The 18,038-nt window shown below is 50.4% G+C and overlaps 6 protein-coding genes across 6 annotated transcripts; 4 read left to right on the forward strand and 2 right to left on the reverse strand.

The window, feature by feature from the left end:
• Positions 1-758: 758 nt before the first annotated feature.
• On the forward strand, positions 759-2,884 carry P175DRAFT_0427841 (signal recognition particle subunit SRP72; the record flags this gene model as incomplete). The annotated part of the gene is made up of 4 exons (XM_040893269.1): positions 759-1,079; positions 1,147-1,420; positions 1,471-1,615; positions 1,669-2,884. 4 exons carry the CDS (start codon positions 759-761, stop codon positions 2,882-2,884), a joined length of 1,956 nt encoding a protein of 651 aa, XP_040755642.1.
• Positions 2,885-3,257: 373 nt separating this feature from the next.
• P175DRAFT_0427858 (Gfo/Idh/MocA family protein) lies at positions 3,258-4,502 on the reverse strand (the record flags this gene model as incomplete). Its single annotated transcript, XM_040893270.1, has 1 exon — positions 3,258-4,502. One exon carries the CDS (start codon positions 4,500-4,502, stop codon positions 3,258-3,260), a length of 1,245 nt encoding a protein of 414 aa, XP_040755643.1.
• A 511-nt stretch (positions 4,503-5,013) lies between these two features.
• Positions 5,014-8,295, forward strand: rfeF (putative transcription factor RfeF). The gene is made up of 6 exons (XM_040895025.1): positions 5,014-5,359; positions 5,553-5,654; positions 5,812-5,877; positions 6,645-7,506; positions 7,563-7,630; positions 7,689-8,295. Exons 1-6 carry the CDS (start codon positions 5,354-5,356, stop codon positions 8,160-8,162), a joined length of 1,578 nt encoding a protein of 525 aa, XP_040755644.1. The 5' UTR covers positions 5,014-5,353; the 3' UTR covers positions 8,163-8,295.
• Positions 8,296-8,309: 14 nt separating this feature from the next.
• On the forward strand, positions 8,310-9,134 carry P175DRAFT_024867 (uncharacterized protein). Its single transcript, XM_040892689.1, has one exon. The coding sequence runs from the start codon at positions 8,576-8,578 to the stop codon at positions 9,050-9,052; it is 477 nt and encodes a 158-aa protein (XP_040755645.1). The 5' UTR covers positions 8,310-8,575; the 3' UTR covers positions 9,053-9,134.
• Positions 9,135-9,215: 81 nt separating this feature from the next.
• Positions 9,216-14,300, forward strand: P175DRAFT_0426606 (aminophospholipid-translocating P4-type ATPase DNF3; the record flags this gene model as incomplete). The annotated part of the gene is made up of 1 exon (XM_040893182.1): positions 9,216-14,300. One exon carries the CDS (start codon positions 9,216-9,218, stop codon positions 14,298-14,300), a length of 5,085 nt encoding a protein of 1,694 aa, XP_040755646.1.
• A 2,933-nt stretch (positions 14,301-17,233) lies between these two features.
• P175DRAFT_0527706 (uncharacterized protein) lies at positions 17,234-17,544 on the reverse strand (the record flags this gene model as incomplete). Its single annotated transcript, XM_040899549.1, has 2 exons — positions 17,234-17,404; positions 17,461-17,544. The coding sequence occupies 2 exons, from the start codon at positions 17,542-17,544 to the stop codon at positions 17,234-17,236; spliced, it is 255 nt and encodes an 84-aa protein (XP_040755647.1).
• Positions 17,545-18,038: the final 494 nt, after the last annotated feature.

Consider the following 18,038-nt stretch of genomic DNA (forward strand, 5'->3'; position numbering starts at 1 on the left):
GCAAGATCAGTCTTATGCAAGACAAAAATAACTAGCTATGAAGTGATGACGCCTCCCAACGGCTTACAGAGTACATCAACTTCAAAGTTCAAGGAATAAAATCAAGTACTTACTGATTCCCCGCACGATGGAGCCAAGCTCTTTGTTTTCTTTAATTTTAATCCTTGAATCAGGCCAGGCGCGTCTTCTGTGGACGTCTTTGGCTGACATGACGAAATCATCAAATTATAGACCCATCAGTCTCAGAATGATCTGATGGTCGGTTTCACAACCTACGAGTTGATGCAGCCAGCCCTATTCACCATCAGTTTCCCAAAGTCCTATACAAAAATCCTGTAATTAATCTGAGTAAAAACACAGCGGGATTAAGTTTGTAATGAGAGACTAGCTTTGCATGCCTCGCCTACGGAGGGGGTGACCCCCAGGCACCAAGGCATCGACATAATTCCGTACCTTCCTATTGCGGAATGATGATGACTGTATTCTGACTAAGCAATGGACACGGGACTCGGCGTATGCCAACAATGCAAAATTCCCGAATGGGGAAATATCGATTCCGCACAGTGTTGTCGAGATCAGGCCAGCGAGCAGCGTTTGGGCAACTCGACAGGACAGGCTATCACCAAATTGAAAAATCGCTACATCAGATTGTCGCAACACTCCAACGACACTTTCCTAGCCCGTCCATTAGGGCGACCAGCTCCGTCTGTCCCTTATTCTCCACCGCCGCAATACCTGTCCAGACGCACGGAACCAGCATGGCTACCCAGTCCTTGAGCTCGCTGCTTCAGAGAGCAACCATTGACGACCACGAAGAAGTCCTCCGCTCTTCGGATGCCGTGCTAGCGAAGTCTAAAACTAACGCCCATGCGCAACACGTCAAGGTGGTCGCTCTGCTGAAACTCGACCGCTACGAAGACTGTCTCCGAGTGTTCGAAGAATGCGGTGATCGCCTCAAACAGAAGGCTGCTCTGGAATACGGCTATGCTTTATATAAATGCGGCCAGCCTGATGCAGCTATCGGGGTCGTTTCGGGGTTAGTTGGTGACCGGGGGGCACGCCATTTGGAAGCTCAGGCTGTAGGTTCCCTAGATGTCATGTCCCATCTGCGATGTATCTAAAGTGTCTAATTATTTCTTCTCGCAGAGCTACCGGGCTGAGAAATTCCGTCGTACGGCGGAAGTATATGAAGAGCTTGCTCGCGATCTTCCTTCCCTGGATAACGAAGAACACGACCTCCGGATCAATGCGTGGGCTGCGGATGCCCAGTTGCAGTGGAAAGGATACCCCGAGTCTGTTCGCCATGCTAGACCCACAAGAGATGATCTAGAAGCCTTTGAGACAGTATATAATGCCGCCTGTTTAAGCATTGCCAAAGGCGAATTTGATCAGGCGGTGATGCTTCTAAAGCGGGCTAAGGGTTGGTCGCTTTGTCGTTAGAGGAGGGACGGTAGCTAACTTCCTGTACAGAACTATGCCGCACTTCGGAGGACCTTACCCCGGAGGATAGAGCTGCGGAATTGCTTCCAATTGCCGTTCAGCAGCTGTATGTCCTGATTTGCCAGGGCAAATCCGAGGAGGCGGAGTCCGTTCTGGAAGAGATTTCCGTCAAAGAGTAGGCCCACGATCTCGGGTATTTCCCATGAATCCCAGCTTACCCACCCACAGAATACCTGAATTATCTACGAGAAGAATCGCTCAGAACAATGTTACGCTGGCGCGGGGAGCTACGGCCAACCCTTATCTTCTATACAAGGCTCTGCACGAAACAAGCATATCTTCAGATAGCGACAAACTCTTCGACAACCAAGACAATATAATGACAGGCAACCTCCATGCGGCCGATCTTCTTGTCCAAAAATACGACGGTGTTATCAGATCTACATCCAAGGCTCTCTCCCGGGCGCCGTACCCTTCAGCAGATGCCAGCACAAATCTCCTCTCGGTGTACAATGCTGCGGCGCACACACGAGGTCAGACCGGGCTTCCAGCTCTCAAAGCAGTACTGTCGGCGCTCGAGAAACGTCCCAAAGACCTTGGCGTGTTGCTCACCGCCGTCCAACTCTACGTGGTTGCTGGCAATACAACAGGCGCCATCGCGACCCTGGAGAAATCCCTGCAACATCTCGAGGAATCGATCTCCGAGCAAGATAAGGAAATCCGGTTCAACCCCGGTCTTCTCAGCGTCCTCATCTCTCTTTATAAGCAGGAAGGCAGGAAAATGCAGATTAGAAGCGAACTGGCCAAGGCGGCAACCTTCTGGAAAGAGCAGGCTGTGCCGCCAACTCCATTACTTCGAGCGGCAGGCGCCTCTTTACTCCATTCCTCACTTCGCTCGGATCTAACCCAGGCAGCGGAGCTGTTTGAATCCATGTACAAAAAGGATTCAAACGACGTCTTTGCCGTCGCCGGCTACGTCGCATCTCACGCAACCACCGATTACGCACACGTTGCAGCACAGGCCCAGACTCTCCCATCAATCGCAGACCTAATTGCTGACGTCGACGTTGCTTCTCTCGAAGCCGCAGGCGTTTTCCCGTCCTCTGCCACCACAGCTGCTGCGGCGGCCGCCGCTATCGCAGGCGCCAGGAAGAGACCAGCAGGGAACAAGGACCGCGTGACGAAGCGGGTCCGCAAGTCCCGGCTTCCAAAGGACTACGACCCTAGCAAGACTGCCGACCCTGAGCGATGGCTTCCACTTCGGGATCGGTCGACGTACCGACCTCGGGGCCGCAAGGGCAAGCAACGCGCGGCGGAACGAACGCAGGGAGGAGTGGTGAGCGAGAAGTCTGAGGAGACTGCGTCTGCTGCAGGCCAGGCTCAACAGAAGCCTCCGGGGGGGGGCGGTGCTAGCTCGAAGAAAAAGAAGAAGGCCAAGCGGTAGTACCTAGACTCCAGTTAGGGTATTAATGTTCATTTCCATGTCTCGCCTTGCATGGGGTGGCAGGGGTAAAAAGTCTTCCTCCTTTTATGTGATGAGCATGTAGAGCTGTTACCTAGTCTGGCTTTTAGATGATGCGGAACGGCCTAGTTCATATTGCAAATATTTTCTTTTTGCCCGATTGCATGTCGAGAGCTTGTATCATATTTGAGTGCTGTCCTTGGCGCATACTGCCAACGATCTAAAACGACCCCGGGAGGGAATACAGCTAGTAAATACATCTAGAACCAAAACATGCATAGTCATTCGCAATATCACACCCCCAAGACCGGAATGTTTCTTGCTCTCCTTCCATATTGGAAGAGGGGGTAGCCCTTTAACCAAGGGGAGAACGAATCGTCCCACATTGCCGATCATACTGCTCGAATATGGTCTGGAACAGCTTCAAATCCTGCAACGCATCTCGCGCCGTCGTCTTGGCCGGCTTCCCTTCCACCAGGTAAGCATACAGCGCCCTCAGTTCCTCCTGATATGCTTCTTCCCACGTACTCACTGTCTCTGTCTGCGTCAACGCCCCCCGCTCATCCGCCGTCTCAACCACTACGCGCAGAGGCTGCCCCCGCGCATACGGCAGGTCATAGTGAATCGTCACGGTTTTTGAATGCCCATACACAGCTAGTTGCGCATCACACCGCGGGACACCGTCCGTCCCGGTCTCGTACATCAATGTAAACGGGTACTCGCCCGCGGCGCCACCAGCAGTGTAATGGAACAACGCGGAGTAAAATGGCTCGTTCACAGAGATGTTTGAAATCGCATCAGGATAGCCCAAGGTATCCCGCATGAGCCCGAGATCATGGCATCCCAGCGAAGACAGAAACCGGCTTAGAGCTATGCGCTCTTGACTTGGCGGTTCGCCTTCCCCGAATACTTCCCGCAGGAGACTTTGGAGAAGTCTCTTGCCGCTTTCGAGTCCTCCTTCGTCGGGCTTGTTCTCGTTTTGCAGTCTCCGACTAGCCCCACCGTCACTGCGGCCGTTAAGGTGGTCGTTGCTATGACTGTGATTGTGGTTGTTCGCTCCCAGTGCTGTCGCTGAATGCGCCTGATGCGGCCCTGCAATCATTCTACACCGCGCATAGTGTATCCTCCCCAACCCTTTCACCTCGCGCTTGAACACCTCCTCAAAGCAAGGCGCGTACCTCCGCGCAGAAGCAACAAACACTTTGGCTCCGTTGGGTGCTTCTCTTTCGGTCTCGATAATGCGTCGTGCCGAGGGGATGCTCAGACTGATGGGGGTCTCGACCATCACGTGTTTCCCGGCGCGCAGGGCAGCGATCGTATACGTTTCGTGGTATTCATTTGGCATGAAGTTGAGGATTAGATCGATGGTTGGGTCGGCGATGATTGAGGAGGGGGCTCTTGGGTTTATACTTGGGTTTGGGTCGTTGTCGTCATTATCATCGGCTTTTAGGGTAGGCGATTCTAGGGATGGTTGCGATGCATCGTAGATGGCGGCTATTGTGTAGAGGTTATTGAGGGCGCGGAGGGTAGGGAGGTAGATGGTTTGGATGGGATGGGTTCCTGTGGTGAGAAGACCAACTCGGAGTATTTTTGGGGTCATTTTTGTTTCTTTCTTCATTTCTTTCCTTCCTTTTCCTTCTTTTTTTGGTTAGATAGTTGTGGTGTACAGTATATAGTTCTGCAGTTGTGTATATAATCCGTAGGGGTCTTCGGTAGGCAGGTATGGAGTACTGGCTGGGGATCGGTCCAGAGCAGAGATGTCCTGCTATGAGAACAGAAATAAATGCAAGCTGGTATTTATTATCCCAAGAGGAATCAACAAGGAGGTAAGGTCGGTAGGTTAGGCAGGTACTACTACGGAGTACTAGTACTGTAGGTAGTCGTTGGTATGTTGGCGCAAGGGATTTGGAACATTTCGTTATGGCGTTCTTGGACTTTTTTTTTTTAATTTTTTTTAATTTTTTTATGCGACTTCATTCTTTGGGTTATTTTCTCCGCCGTGACATCAAACGTCATTGGGCCATATACGGAGTATTTATCAATGTCTCTACTACTCTGTAGTATATCTTGCAAATTATACGTGGGACGGAGAGAATGCGGAGGGATCGACGGTACTTCTGCTGTGCAGCAATGGGCTCAGTCACTGCTGCAAGCCTAGGCATCTGGTTTATGCTACTTGACTTCATATTGTATATCTCAAGTCATCTAGGGCAAGATTGCGACCTTACTAGGTATCAGAGATTCCTTTGATACTACTGCAGTACTGTAGGTAGTAAGTAACCAATGCGTTGTATCTGAGGACAGCTCTGGATCCGCCGCTGGAAGTCTTCCCATACATACTGTACTCCTTTATTAACCCTCCGCTTCTCCTTCATCGTCACCACCATCCGCTCATTCTTTTCTTCTCTTCCCATCTCAAACCAAAGAAAATCAAAGTTCTCGGCCACAGTCATGGGCGTAAGTTGTTTCGATTCTACTCCTTTCCTCCTTCTCCTCCTCCTTCGTCTTTTCTCCTTTTATACACACGAGTCGCTGCCCCGCGCCTTGACCCCGCCTACCTGTCCTCTCTCTCTCCCAGCTTTTCTGGCGCTTCTTACAGATCAAAAAGAAAAAGAAACTAACCGCCACATTTTTGGATCATCTTCTCTAGTTTGCGTCTAAGATCTCTAACGCTCAAATGAACAATCCTGGTGTGTACGGGGGAGCTCCTCCGACCGGCTACACGGGCGGCCCTCCTCCTGCTGGTGGATATGTAAGTCCTAGAAGAGAGAAGGAAGCCAAAAAGCATTCAATTCGTACTTGCAGTACCTTCTTGATGCCTTATCACTTTCTTGCCCCTCTTTTTTACCCTCAAATTCTCAGTTGAGTTGACATGTTTTTTGTTGGCTGACTGTCCCCACCAAAAACAGCAGCAACAGCAACAGCAACAGCAGCCTCAGCAATCCCAGCAATATCAGGCTTATCCTGGTAGTTCGGTAAGCTTGATTTCTTTCTGTCGGTTGCTTTCTGATCTTGGACTCGCATTTGAATTTCGTCATTTCCTTGTTTTCGAGTTGTTTTATTTGTCACGTTGTTCCCCTTTTGTAATTTTTCTTTTCATCTACCTGGCCCATATTATTTTGTCTTTCCCTCCTATTCTTCCCCCCACTCCCGTCGAATGACGACGCTTCCATTGCCCCTCCCCTCCCTTTTCGCTCCTCCAACCGTTGCCTAAAATTGTTGTCTTCCTCCGTGCAATCCTTCTTTCAACCGTGAACTGGTCATCGCACTGCAACTATGTCCGGATATCCCGATCAGAGAGGATATCCTCCCCCGCCTTCTCAGCTGCGGGCCGGACAACCTCAGTCGCCTTATCCCACATCATCATCGCAACAGTACCAGGCGTACCCCCCGATCCCTCCAAACAAGCCGGCGCCACCGCCATCCTACTCGGCTGCTCCTCCTCAAGGATATGCTCCTGCTCCTTATACCTCTCACTCACCACAATCACCACAGGGTTATTCCCAAGCCCCTCCCTACGGCGCGGCTGCGGTTTATAGACAAGCCCCTCCGCAAGGCTATACGCAGACCCCGCCTCCTGGCCAACCATATGGAGCGCCGGGGCCGCAATATCCCCCGCAGCCACCGCCTCAAGTACACCTATCCCGGATATTTTTGCTTTGCATTGTTTAGTTGTTTATTGCTTCATGAATGCTTTATCTTTGATTGTCAAAATATATGGACTGATTGGTTTTGTTTTTAGAGCCCCGGCTATCCTCCTCAGAATGCACCTTACCCTGGTGGACCTGTACGCGCTCCTCAGCAGGCAGCACCAGGAGCTGCCTATGGTGCTCCAGGCGCTCCCCCAGCCGGCGCTGCTGGACCTGCAACTCCCCAGCAAACCGAATCTTATCGTCAGCTCTTGATCGCTACAATTCAGGAAAAGAACCTCCAGCAATTTTACCCCCAGGATAGATTAAATGCTTTGGTTCAAGGACTTTCCAGGGATGGCCCTGCTAAGATCAACAGGATCATGAATGAGTGGTCTATGCCTCTGGAAATCGCCATGGATATTATTAAGCTTTCTCTGTACGACGTCGTCCTCTATGTTGATGACAGTGGATCGATTGAGTTCGAGGAAAAGGGTCTGAGAAAGGAACAGTTGAAGCAGATTCTCGGCATCGTCGCGACTGCTGCATCCACCTTCGATCAGGATGGAATTTCTGTGCGGTTTATGAACTCTGATCTGGCGGCAGATGGAATCCGCAACGTTCAAGATGTCGATCAGCTCTTCGCGCGTGCTCGATTCTCAGGCATGACACCCTTGGGTACAAACCTGCGACACAAGGTGCTTGAGCCATTAGTTATTGGGCCCGCAAGAGCGAACCGCCTGCAAAAGCCGGTCCTTGTCATCACCATTACCGATGGACAGCCCGCTGGAGAGCCATTGGATAGCGTGGCTAATGGAATCCGTCACACCGTTGACGAACTTGCAAGAACCCCATACGGACGAGGTGGTGTCGCCTTCCAGTTTTCACAGGTTGGAAATGATATCAAGGCCCGCGACTTCCTCCAGAGCCTGGATATTGATCCTACTATCGGATCATTGGTTGACTGCACATCCAGTAAGCCTTCACCACCATACTCAGTGGAGGGAGTGATGTATTAATGAATCCGATAGACTTTGAAGTTGAGCAGGATGAAATGTCACGCGCCAGCCCACCAGTTCACCTGACCCGCGAGCTTTGGGTAAGTATTGTTGACACTCGGATCTTTGTCCAATTCGAAGAGTTGCTAACGGTCGAAGTGCGCTAAATTGATGCTGGGATCTATTGATTCGTCATACGATACCAAGGATGAGAAGAGTAGCGGCCGCGGCGGTGCGGTCGGGGGACCCCCTCCTCCTGGGCAATATGGTGGCTACAGCCAGCCCGGCCAATACAATCAAGCTCCAGCTCCCAGCTACGGCTCTCCCGCTCCATACCCAGGACAGCAGTCATACAGCCCAGCCCCTTATTCTCCAAGCAGCCAACCGTCTTATGGTCAGCAACAGTATGGACAACCACAGTACGGCCAACAGCCGCAGTATGGACAGCAGCCCCAGTATAGTCAGCAACCGCAGTATGGACAGCAATCGCAATACGGTCAGCAACCCCAATACGGTCAGCAACAGTACGGAGGTTACCAGCAGCAGCAGCAGCAGCAGCAGCCTCCCCCGGGAGCTCGCTCAGGATACCCTCCCCAGCAGCCACATTATGGACAGGGTCCACCTAGATACTGAGCGTGAAGCTAGGGTGAAAAATATGATGTAGACACGGAACTGACTAAAGGGGGACGAGGAGGGGAAGATCGCGATGAGCTTCTTTATATCTATGGGGGCGTACCTTTTTTTTTTTTTTTTTTTTTTTTTTTTTGTGTTGACATGGTTGTGAGTAAGTAGTGAGTATTTTCAAGAGTTCCATTTTATTTCCCAGCGGACTTTGATCGCAATGGATCCCCTCCTTTTTTTTTTTTTTTTTTTTTTTGAGAACCAACCACCTCGACTCCAAGTTCTAGAAGACTAACTAGGGAGGATAATAATACCTAGCAATAAGTGGCAATACACCACAATCCCCGCTTCACTTGCCACCACTTAAAGTACTTTACCTGGCACTCGATTCTACTAGGTATGTATATATCTGTAGAGATGCATGTATGTATGTATGTTGTACGTCCAGTTGTTCCGGAAGGGGCTGTGCAGGAAAGAAAAGAAAGATATCTCCACATTTCCAATTCCACCTGAATTCATTCATTCAATGTGCCTGGTTTGACTGCATCCAGTGGAGGAGGGAAAAAGTTAAAAAAAAATGTTGCCGCCTGCGGAACCTGAATCTTGAAAACAGACTTGATTTTGGGTCAGTGATTGTTGTTGACACTCGCTGGATTCTATCACCTCATCTCTCTCTCTTCTTGTATCTTCTTTCTCTTCTCTTGTCTTGCTCTACTCAGTATATAACAACCCCCACGGTGGTTTCCTGCTACCTGCCATCGCCGCAAAGAAATCCGCTATTATTGCCTGCGAAGAATTCCTCTCTTCCTTCTTTGCTGCTTCTTTTTGGGTTCACTCACTTTTCTTCCTTCCTTTCTCTGTTTATATTATTCCCTCGCTTTTATTTTCATCCTGAGCGCTGAAGGATGAGTCCTCCAGCTTCTTACCCAACGTCATAACCCCACTGCGACGATCAGCGCCCTGTGCGACCGACTAACGTGTTTACCTTGAGATTTGGAGTGGAGGGCAAATCAAAGTTATATTCCTTGCAGTTTGTCCCCTTGGGGACGCCTTATTTACCTCGCCATGTCCCAGCCGAACGGGTTGCCTGACCCGAGTCAGAACCCTCACCCACCGTCCATGCCCGAAGACAATCCTACCTTTTCAGACGGAGCCTCGTCGCGAGATTCCTCACCACTACCACAGCCGTCCAGGAGCCAATCTCTACATGTAGGCGCCCACGGACGACCATCTCTCGCCCCGTCGCGAACCCTCTCGGATTCGGGACGGAGGGCCTCGCACCAGCACCATGTCCGTTTCTCGACCGACCTGGAGCGTACGTCTACGGATGAGGGAAGAGAAGAAGAAAAAAGAGAAGATGGTGGAAGACAGCGCTCGTGGGACCGACGTCCCGCCTCGCGAGGACTCACCCTTGATACAACAGGTCTTTCAATTCCTCAAGCTTCCGCTTCGGGCAGATCCCCTGGCGCCGACCGCGGTCCAACCTCCTCCCTTTCGCCGCGCTCACCACTCTCCCCGACTTCCCCCCCGAGTCCGGACTCGATCGGGCGTTCCCGATCCCGAAATCGCGGTTATTCGCTGCGTCGTACGATCTTCACGAAGAACATTGGGTCCGAATTGGGTCCTACGTCGCCAGTAGAGTTAGGACAAATCGCGAAACCGGAACCGGCGAAAGAGTCGCCGGCCCAGGATTCGGCGCCGGGTGCGCTCAACCCCAGTGAAAATGAGAAACAGGATGTGATTGTGGCGCAAAGATCGGCCTCAGAGTCGCTTCCCACGGATGATGGATTGACGACGTATTATTCGGACCAGACCGAGTGTCTAAAGGAGAGTAAGAAACTCTCTACAACCATTTCCTACGAGCGGTGGCTGCAACGGAGAGCAGCCGTTGCTACTCTAAGACTGCGCATTGAGAGCGTGCTGGAGAGCATGCGCAAGACTATTCTTCGAATTCATGATATCCCACCAAGCAAGGATGGCCGCCAGATCGATCTCAACCCAACCCGAACGGAAGACCTGGTCGATGAGAGAACAGGCAAGGTATATGTGGGCAATTGGATCCGCTCGAGTCGTTACAGTTTGTGGAGCTTCTTCCCCCGTCAGCTATTTGCGCAATTCACCAAGCTAGCAAACTTTTACTTCTTGGTGGTGGCAATCCTGCAGATGATACCGGGCTTGAGTACCACGGGAACCTTTACCACTTTGGTCCCGCTCTTGATTTTCGTCGGTATCTCTATGGGTAAGGAAGGGTTCGATGACTGGCGTCGCTACCGCTTGGACAAGGAAGAGAACAACCGCTCTGCGTCGGTACTCCGGCCCGGGGCTGGTCTACTATCACGGGCCGTCACCGGTGACAGTGCATCGATCTCGAGCGGGACTCAGGATTGGGATTCCATTAAATGGAGCGACATCAAGGTCGGAGACGTCATTAGACTGGAACGCGATCAACCAGTGCCCGCAGACATGGTTTTATTACATGCAAACGGCCCTAATTGTATGGCATACATTGAAACGATGGCGCTAGATGGCGAGACGAATCTCAAAACCAAGCAACCGTGTCAACCCCTGGCAAAAATCTGTGGAACTATCGAAGGCATCGGCAATAGCTCGATCCACTTTGCCGTGGAAGATCCCAACCTTGATCTATACAAGTTCGAGGGAAATGTGAGAGTTGCCGGTGGAGAGAAGGCCCCCCTGACGAACAACGAGGTCATGTACCGCGGTAGTATCCTTCGCAATACCGAACAAGCAGTCGGAATGGTGATCTATACCGGTGAAGAATGCAAGATCCGCATGAATGCAAACAAAAATCCTCGCATCAAATCCCCTTCCCTGCAAGCCAAGGTAAACCGTGTGGTGATGCTAATTGTGCTTTTGGTCGTGATTTTGGCTGGTGCCTGTACTATTGCGTACAAGTACTGGTCTGCGGATGTCGAGAGTCATGCCTGGTACCTCGCGGAGGCCAACGTGAGCTACGGTCCCATTTTCACCTCGTTTTTGATCATGTTCAATACCATGATCCCAATCTCACTTTACGTGAGTATGGAAATTGTGAAAGTGGTCCAGGTGCTTATGTTGAACGGCGATATCGATATGTACGACCCGGAGTCCGACACTCCAATTGAAGCCCGAACATCCACTATCAACGAGGAATTAGGACAAGTCAGCTATATCTTTTCCGACAAAACCGGTACCTTGACGAACAATTCCATGCGGTTCCGTAAGATGAGTGTTGCGGGGACTGCGTGGTTCCACGACTTTGATCTCCTGGAAGAGGCTGCTCAAGAAGGCGATCGGGAGAAGCTCATTCACAAGAAAAGGAGTATCAAGGGCAAGAAGCCAGTGAACCGTCAGTCCAACATCTCAGAAACTCGGAGATCTCTTACAAGACCTTCGATGACAATGTCGTTGATGGAGGGAGCGCGAAAGGATCCCGCCTCTGGGCGTCATAACCGAACTACTGATATGCTCAAGTACATCCAGCGCAAGCCGTATACTGTGTTTGCGCGGAAAGCGAAGATGTTCATTTTGGCTATGGCCCTCTGCCATACCTGCATCCCTGAAGATGATGGATTCGGACACACGACATTCCAGGCTGCATCCCCAGACGAGCTTGCATTGGTTACGGCTGCGCAAGAGCTGGGATACCTTGTCCATGATCGTGAACCGAACACCCTGACGATTCGAACATACCCGAATGGGCCTGGGGAAGCACCCTGCGATGAGACTTACGAAATTATGGACATTATTGAATTTTCGAGTGCTAGAAAGCGCATGTCAGTCGTGGTCCGGATGCCTGATCAACGCATCTGCCTGTTCTGCAAGGGTGCCGATAGTGTGTTGATGCGCCTACTTAAGAAGGCCGCCCTCGCACAGGAGAAGGTGGTGGAGATTGAGAGACGGGCAAGCAAGCGGAAAGCGGCAGAAGCAAATCAAGTTATGAGGCGGAATAGCGAGTATCACCGCCGCAGGGATAGTGGTGGAATCCGAACCAGCTTCAGTCGCGCCAGCATGTCACACCGACGTTCTAGTGTTTCCGGAAGACACATGTCAACCATCAGAAATAGCATCGATACCTGGCTTCGCGATCGAGAGACGGATGGTGGGCTCTTGAACAGACGAGAGAGTGAGGCTGACTACTACAGTCCTCGCCCTTCCGCTCAGATTGGGCGGCATTCGACAGCTCTCTCGGATTCGGGTAGCTCCGTTCACGACGACGACGACGACGACGACGACGAGATGGTGGAGGAGGCCCTGGTGGTCAACGAAGCCGCTATCTTTGAGCGTTGCTTCCAGCATCTGAATGATTTCGCTACAGAGGGGTTGCGTACCCTTCTATATGCCCACCGTTTTCTGGACGATGCCACCTACAGGGAATGGAAAACTGCCTACCAAGACGCCTGCACCAGTCTTGTTGATCGACAAGAACGAATTGAGGAGGTCGGAGAGCAAATCGAGGAGCAACTCGAACTCACCGGCGCCACAGCCATCGAGGATAAGCTGCAGAAGGGCGTTCCAGAGGCGATCGACAAGCTAAGACGCGCAAACATCAAGTTATGGATGCTGACTGGTGACAAACGTGAGACCGCGATCAATGTTGGCCACTCCTGCCGCCTGGTCAAGGACTACTCAACCCTCGTGATTCTTGACCAGGAGACGGGCGATGTGGAGGAGTCAATTGCGAAACTGACCGCGGATATCATGAATAAGCTGGTGGCGCATTCTGTGGTCGTGGTTGACGGACAGACCTTGTCAATGATTGAAGCTGATGAACCTCTATGCGCGCGGTTCTTCAACCTCGCCATCCTGGTTGATTCTGTTGTCTGCTGCCGTGCCAGTCCCAAGCAAAAGGCATTCCTGGTCAAGTCAATTCGCCAGCAGGTCAAGGACTCGGTTACTTTGGCAATTGGTGATGGTGCCAACGACATTGCTATGATCCAAGAAGCTCATGTTGGTATTGGTATCACCGGAAAGGAAGGTCTCCAGGCTGCGCGAATTTCGGACTACTCGATCGCCCAGTTTAGGTTCTTGTTGAAGCTGCTTCTTGTTCACGGACGCTGGAATTATATTCGCGTGTGCAAGTACACGCTGGGAACGTTCTGGAAGGAAATGCTGTTCTACCTCACTCAGGCTCTTTACCAACGATGGAATGGGTACACGGGAACTAGTTTGTACGAGTCCTGGGGCCTGAGCATGTTCAATACCCTGTTCACTTCCCTGGCCGTTATTTTCTTGGGCATCTTCACCAAGGATCTTTCCGCCTCTACGCTTTTGGCTGTGCCCGAGCTCTATACCAAAGGACAGCAACACGGTGGCTTCAACCTCCGGTTATACCTTGGCTGGGCATTTATGGCTACCTGCGAAGCAATGCTCGTATTTTTTGTCATGTACGCTCTCTTCGAAAATGTGTTGTTCACCAGCACAGGAAGCGATATTTTCTCCGCCGGTCTTGTCACGTATACAGCTTGCGTTGTCATCATCAACACCAAACTCCAGGCTTTGGAAGTCCACAATAAAACCTACTTGTCTGCGGTTGTGTTCGCCATCTCAGTCGGCGGCTGGTTCTGCTGGAACTTGATTCTATCAAAACAGTACAACCTCAAGTCCGGAAAGGGAGTCTACTACGTCCCCTCGAACTTTATCTCCCACTCTGGCCGCGACCTCGCCTTCTGGGCTGTTCTCTTTGTCACGGTAGTCGCCGCAATCGTCTTCGAGGTCACGGTTAGCGCCATCCGAGCCAGTCTGTTCCCCACCGACGTAGACATCTTCCAGGAATACGAGCAGGACCTCGAGATTCGCAAGCGGTTTGAAGAAGCGGCTGCCTCGGAACTCCAACAGGGCTGGGATCACGGCAAGAAGAAATCCAGCTTCGAGATTGCGCGTGAGGAAGCGGAGATGGAAGCCCGTGAGAGACAAGTGCAGGAACTCCTTTCCCGGCCCCGCGTTATGGATACCAAGATGGATTCAGAGTACACCGAGTCCGCAATTGGAGAACCAAGCAGTCATCATCGTCATTATCTCCAAGTGACTGAGGTGACTGACGACGACGACGAAACGACAAATAACAACGCCACCCTGCGACGATCCGTGGATATGCATGAATTATTTACGAAGGGATTTGGAGCGGTCCGAAAGGGACGATTACGATGATTGATTGACCCGCGTTTGCTTTTCCTTTCTTTTTTTTTTTTTCATTGCCTCTTTCTCTCTCTCTCCCCCCCCCCCCCCCCCTTTAAAAGGGTATGTTTTATCTGCTCTGGATTGGTTGCTTTGGCGTTTGTACCTAGTAGAAGTATACCCCCTTTCTGTTGGAATGTGTCACTCCTTTTTTTCGTCACTGGTTTTGTGATTTGATAACCTTGTTTTGAAGTTGTGTTTGACGTGTACAGTGATTGATTGATTGATTATACCCTGGACAGTGTATATGTATATATCCCAGGATGTATTATAACGCAATCAGTTTTGGTTTTAATTATATAAATTATGAAATATCCTTTAAAAAAAAAAAGGTCATCATGAGATATCACTGTACTTTTGACATATTTCCTCGCTGCCTACCTGTACATAATATAATAATAATTATCTGGCTTCTCCAACCTGGGGGAAATATCATTCCTTGAATCCTTCCCCTGCATCATCCCCCAGACTACCAAAGTCCCCGGGGGGGAGCCGGGGGGGGGGGGGGGGGGATTCCTCGGATCGAAGCTATAATATAGTTAGTTAATATACTACATGTATGTCTGTAAGCACACACAGTAGGTAACTAGATACATAGTTAGGATTTCTTTTCCACATTGCAGGGTAGCCACGACACTAGTGCGATGTAATAATGGTGCCATATACACTTCCTGGCAACACTAGTTACCTGGTTGATACTATCTAATCCGTAATGCGCGTGATACCAGTCATGGTATTTTGTAGAAATATTCCCCTAGGTCATGTAGCATAGTAGGAGAGGACGTGGCTAGTATCTTTCTTTCTTCTACCTACTACGTAACGTAGGCAGGGTAGGCAGTGAATAGTTATTTCCATGAATGTGTTTTTTTTTTTTTTTTTCCCAGCTAGAAAGAAAAGAAAAAGAACCTTTGAATAGGTAACTAACTAACAAGTTGGTAGTGCTCTTGATGGTTCTCTGGGTACGTAGCTAGATAGATAGATAGTTAGCTAGTTATGTAGTTATTTGTATACTCTACTATACTATACTATACTCTACTATAGGTACTACTAAGCAGCCACTTCGGCCCTGAGGTCGATAGGGAGTACATATGGTATGGAACTATAGATAATGACTACATCAAGAAAGAACCAATCAGATGAAATGAAGTTAAACACCGTTCGTAACTAGTTCCTGGCAGCAGGGATGAGCGTGAGGCTTAAGAATGGTGCTGACTATACGCAACTTGGCAGTTTTATGTTGATTGCGCCGACAAGCAACCGCCTCGGACCTCCTACGGGATCGCTGTCTGTGCTCCACTGGGGCCGTTCCAGCAGATTAATATTTAATATTCTAGAGGAAGGACATACTCCGTAGCTAGTTACTAGGTGGTGATAGTCTATGCTTGAGTTCGTTAGGTTCTGGAGCATCTGGTACGTGCGGACCGTGTGGAGGATAGCGCCTGGGAGGCTGGATTCTTAGGTCTCTACGATGGAGTAAGCGGATATTATTCTCGATTCAATTCGTACGCTTTCCCAAGTGTCTCGTCCCCTGTCCGTCGTAGCATTTACCGCTGTAGTTATCTGAGGAGGATCGGATACCTCGTTATTCATCTTGCGGAAGAGTCGGATACACATGCAGGAGACGACCATACGATGTAATAGAGCCAATGGTGCTGGTTCCGTACTATCTGCCCAGGATGGAACTATTTCCCAACTGGGACACGTTGGGGGTCGCTAACTAGTTAATGCTTCCTCCATTACTCAGCTTGCGAGGGCTGGGCAGGGGAGTGTGAGAGCTTTGAACCTTGATCCTTGAGTCTGATGCCAGGAACAGAGCAGAAGGACAAGAATGGGGGCTGAGCTAATTGGAGACGGCTAAAATGTGCACGGATAATCAGTGGCCGAGCAAGTTCTTTGTTTCCGAGCTCCTTCCTCCATACACGGCTGCTGAGGCTTCGTATTACCTGTGGTACTTGCTAGTAAGGATATTTCAAGCACGTAAGGACTGCATTGTTTTCCATAGTCTTGATGCCAAAGGAATTATGTTGGTCTGTACGCATTGTGTGCGAGCATCTCAGCAGGGAGTGGACGGCGTTCCTGGCTAACCACACCACTATCGCAACTAGTGGCAGGAGTAGGTAGCACGAGTGCCGCAACGCTTCTCCACCCCCCCCGGGGCGCTGTCATATTCCCAAACTCTCCAATCGCCACGGCCAATAATGAACGACTTGAAGTGGGTACCGGAGTTAGAATAATTGGAAAAGCCACCGGCACGAGCGGAGGGCTGGAAGGGAAAAAAAAAATATTAATAGAACAACCGACTAGTCGCGACCGTCGCAGTTCTATGGGAGTGTGGCTCCTCCCTCACAGTCACCCCTGGATTTGCCTCTCGCTTCGCACAGCACTTTTTTCCTCCCTGCGTGTAGTCTACTTCGTAGAGCTGGTTCCTTGCTGGAGTTTGAACCAGACTAGACTAGACTTCTTTAGGAGAGGCTGGTTCGGGGAGCCACCACAGAAGGTGGCATGGCAGCTTCTGGGTCCCTGGCGTCCCAAAGTCCCAGCCTTTTGAAGAATTTTTTTCTTTCGTACGGAGTACCTCGCATCGCTTGCTTAGTTCCTCACATTTTGCCTTCCTCCATCAGCAAAGGGGGAAAAAAAAAGTTTGCGGATGTGTAACCGGTCCACTACCTGAAACCCCCTTTGGAACGAGTCTAGGTTACGTTTCCTGGGTTCCTGGTTGGCTGCAGGAGGAACTCTGTGCAGTCCATATGTAGGTAGTCTTTGGTAGTGGGTGGATAGTATTAGGTAGACCTGACTGCTGGATCTGGGAAGTTCGAGCAGATACGTACTCCGTAAGTAACCTGAACAGGAGAGATGAGGGTCGAATCGAGTGGTGAGGTGCGCGCGCGTCGACCGTTGAAACGAAGTCAGGATTCGTCTGTGCACCTGAGCGAGCCACAAATGATAATGGGAGTATCCAGCATCCAGTGTCCAGTGTCCAATGTCCAACTCCAACTGTAAGGATGATTTAGGAGTGTTATTGTTTCCAGATCGTTCCCCTGAGAGACGTGGGAGGCCAAGGTCCTGGCTCGTGCAGGCTAAATGGACTAGCGGCATCTGAATCATTGGATGAATTTTTGGGATCCTTACGGACCTGGTCAGTATCGGGCAGCATAAGCCATAATAAGGAGATGCAGTCGCGATGCAGAGACGCAGTAGGATGCAGGGGCTGGAACATTGTTAGTACTACTAGTGTATACCACACCTTGCACCCCAACCACGCAACCTCATCTCTTCTTCGGAAGCAGGACTCCAACCCCTACTCGTATTAGTAGGTATTCCTAGGCTATCTTGATTCTTGATGTCTCTCCCAAGCAAAACGGGCTCACGGCGGAGTCTTTGAAGTCAGGAACCGAACAACCCACTTTGGCTTTAGTTTGTTACCATACATTACTTGATTACCGCACGTCTTCCACCTTACTTTATCCAGACTAGTGTGGGGTGTCTAACGGCCTTTAGAGGATCCACTAAGCCACTCCCAGACTAGTGCAGGATCTTCACCAGTCAATCATCTCTGGACTAACCTGTTTAGGACAATACATGTCCTGACTTGTTCTTTTTCTCTGTCTCAATACAAAGAAAGCCGCAAGTTCTTTTCTGTACCTGACCTGACAGCCAACTCTCTCTCTCTCTCTCTCTCTCTTCCTTTCTTCTTCTTTCCTTTCCCTCCTC

This window comes from Aspergillus ochraceoroseus (genome assembly GCF_002846915.1).
Source record: "Aspergillus ochraceoroseus IBT 24754 chromosome Unknown P175scaffold_1, whole genome shotgun sequence".
Taxonomy (NCBI): domain Eukaryota; kingdom Fungi; phylum Ascomycota; class Eurotiomycetes; order Eurotiales; family Aspergillaceae; genus Aspergillus; species Aspergillus ochraceoroseus.

What these genes read in the sequence shown, in the direction of transcription:
- rfeF (XM_040895025.1), top strand. An exon ending in CTCCTCCTGCTGGTGGATAT is followed by an intron (nt 5,655 to 5,811) that starts GTAAGTCCTAGA and finishes CACCAAAAACAG; the next exon opens with CAGCAACAGCAACAGCAACA. An exon ending in AGGCTTATCCTGGTAGTTCG is followed by an intron (nt 5,878 to 6,644) that starts GTAAGCTTGATT and finishes TTTTGTTTTTAG; the next exon opens with AGCCCCGGCTATCCTCCTCA.
- P175DRAFT_024867 (XM_040892689.1), top strand. Translation starts at nt 8,576, where the DNA reads ATGTATGTATGTTGTACGTCCAGTTGTTCCGGAAGGGGCTGTGCAGGA.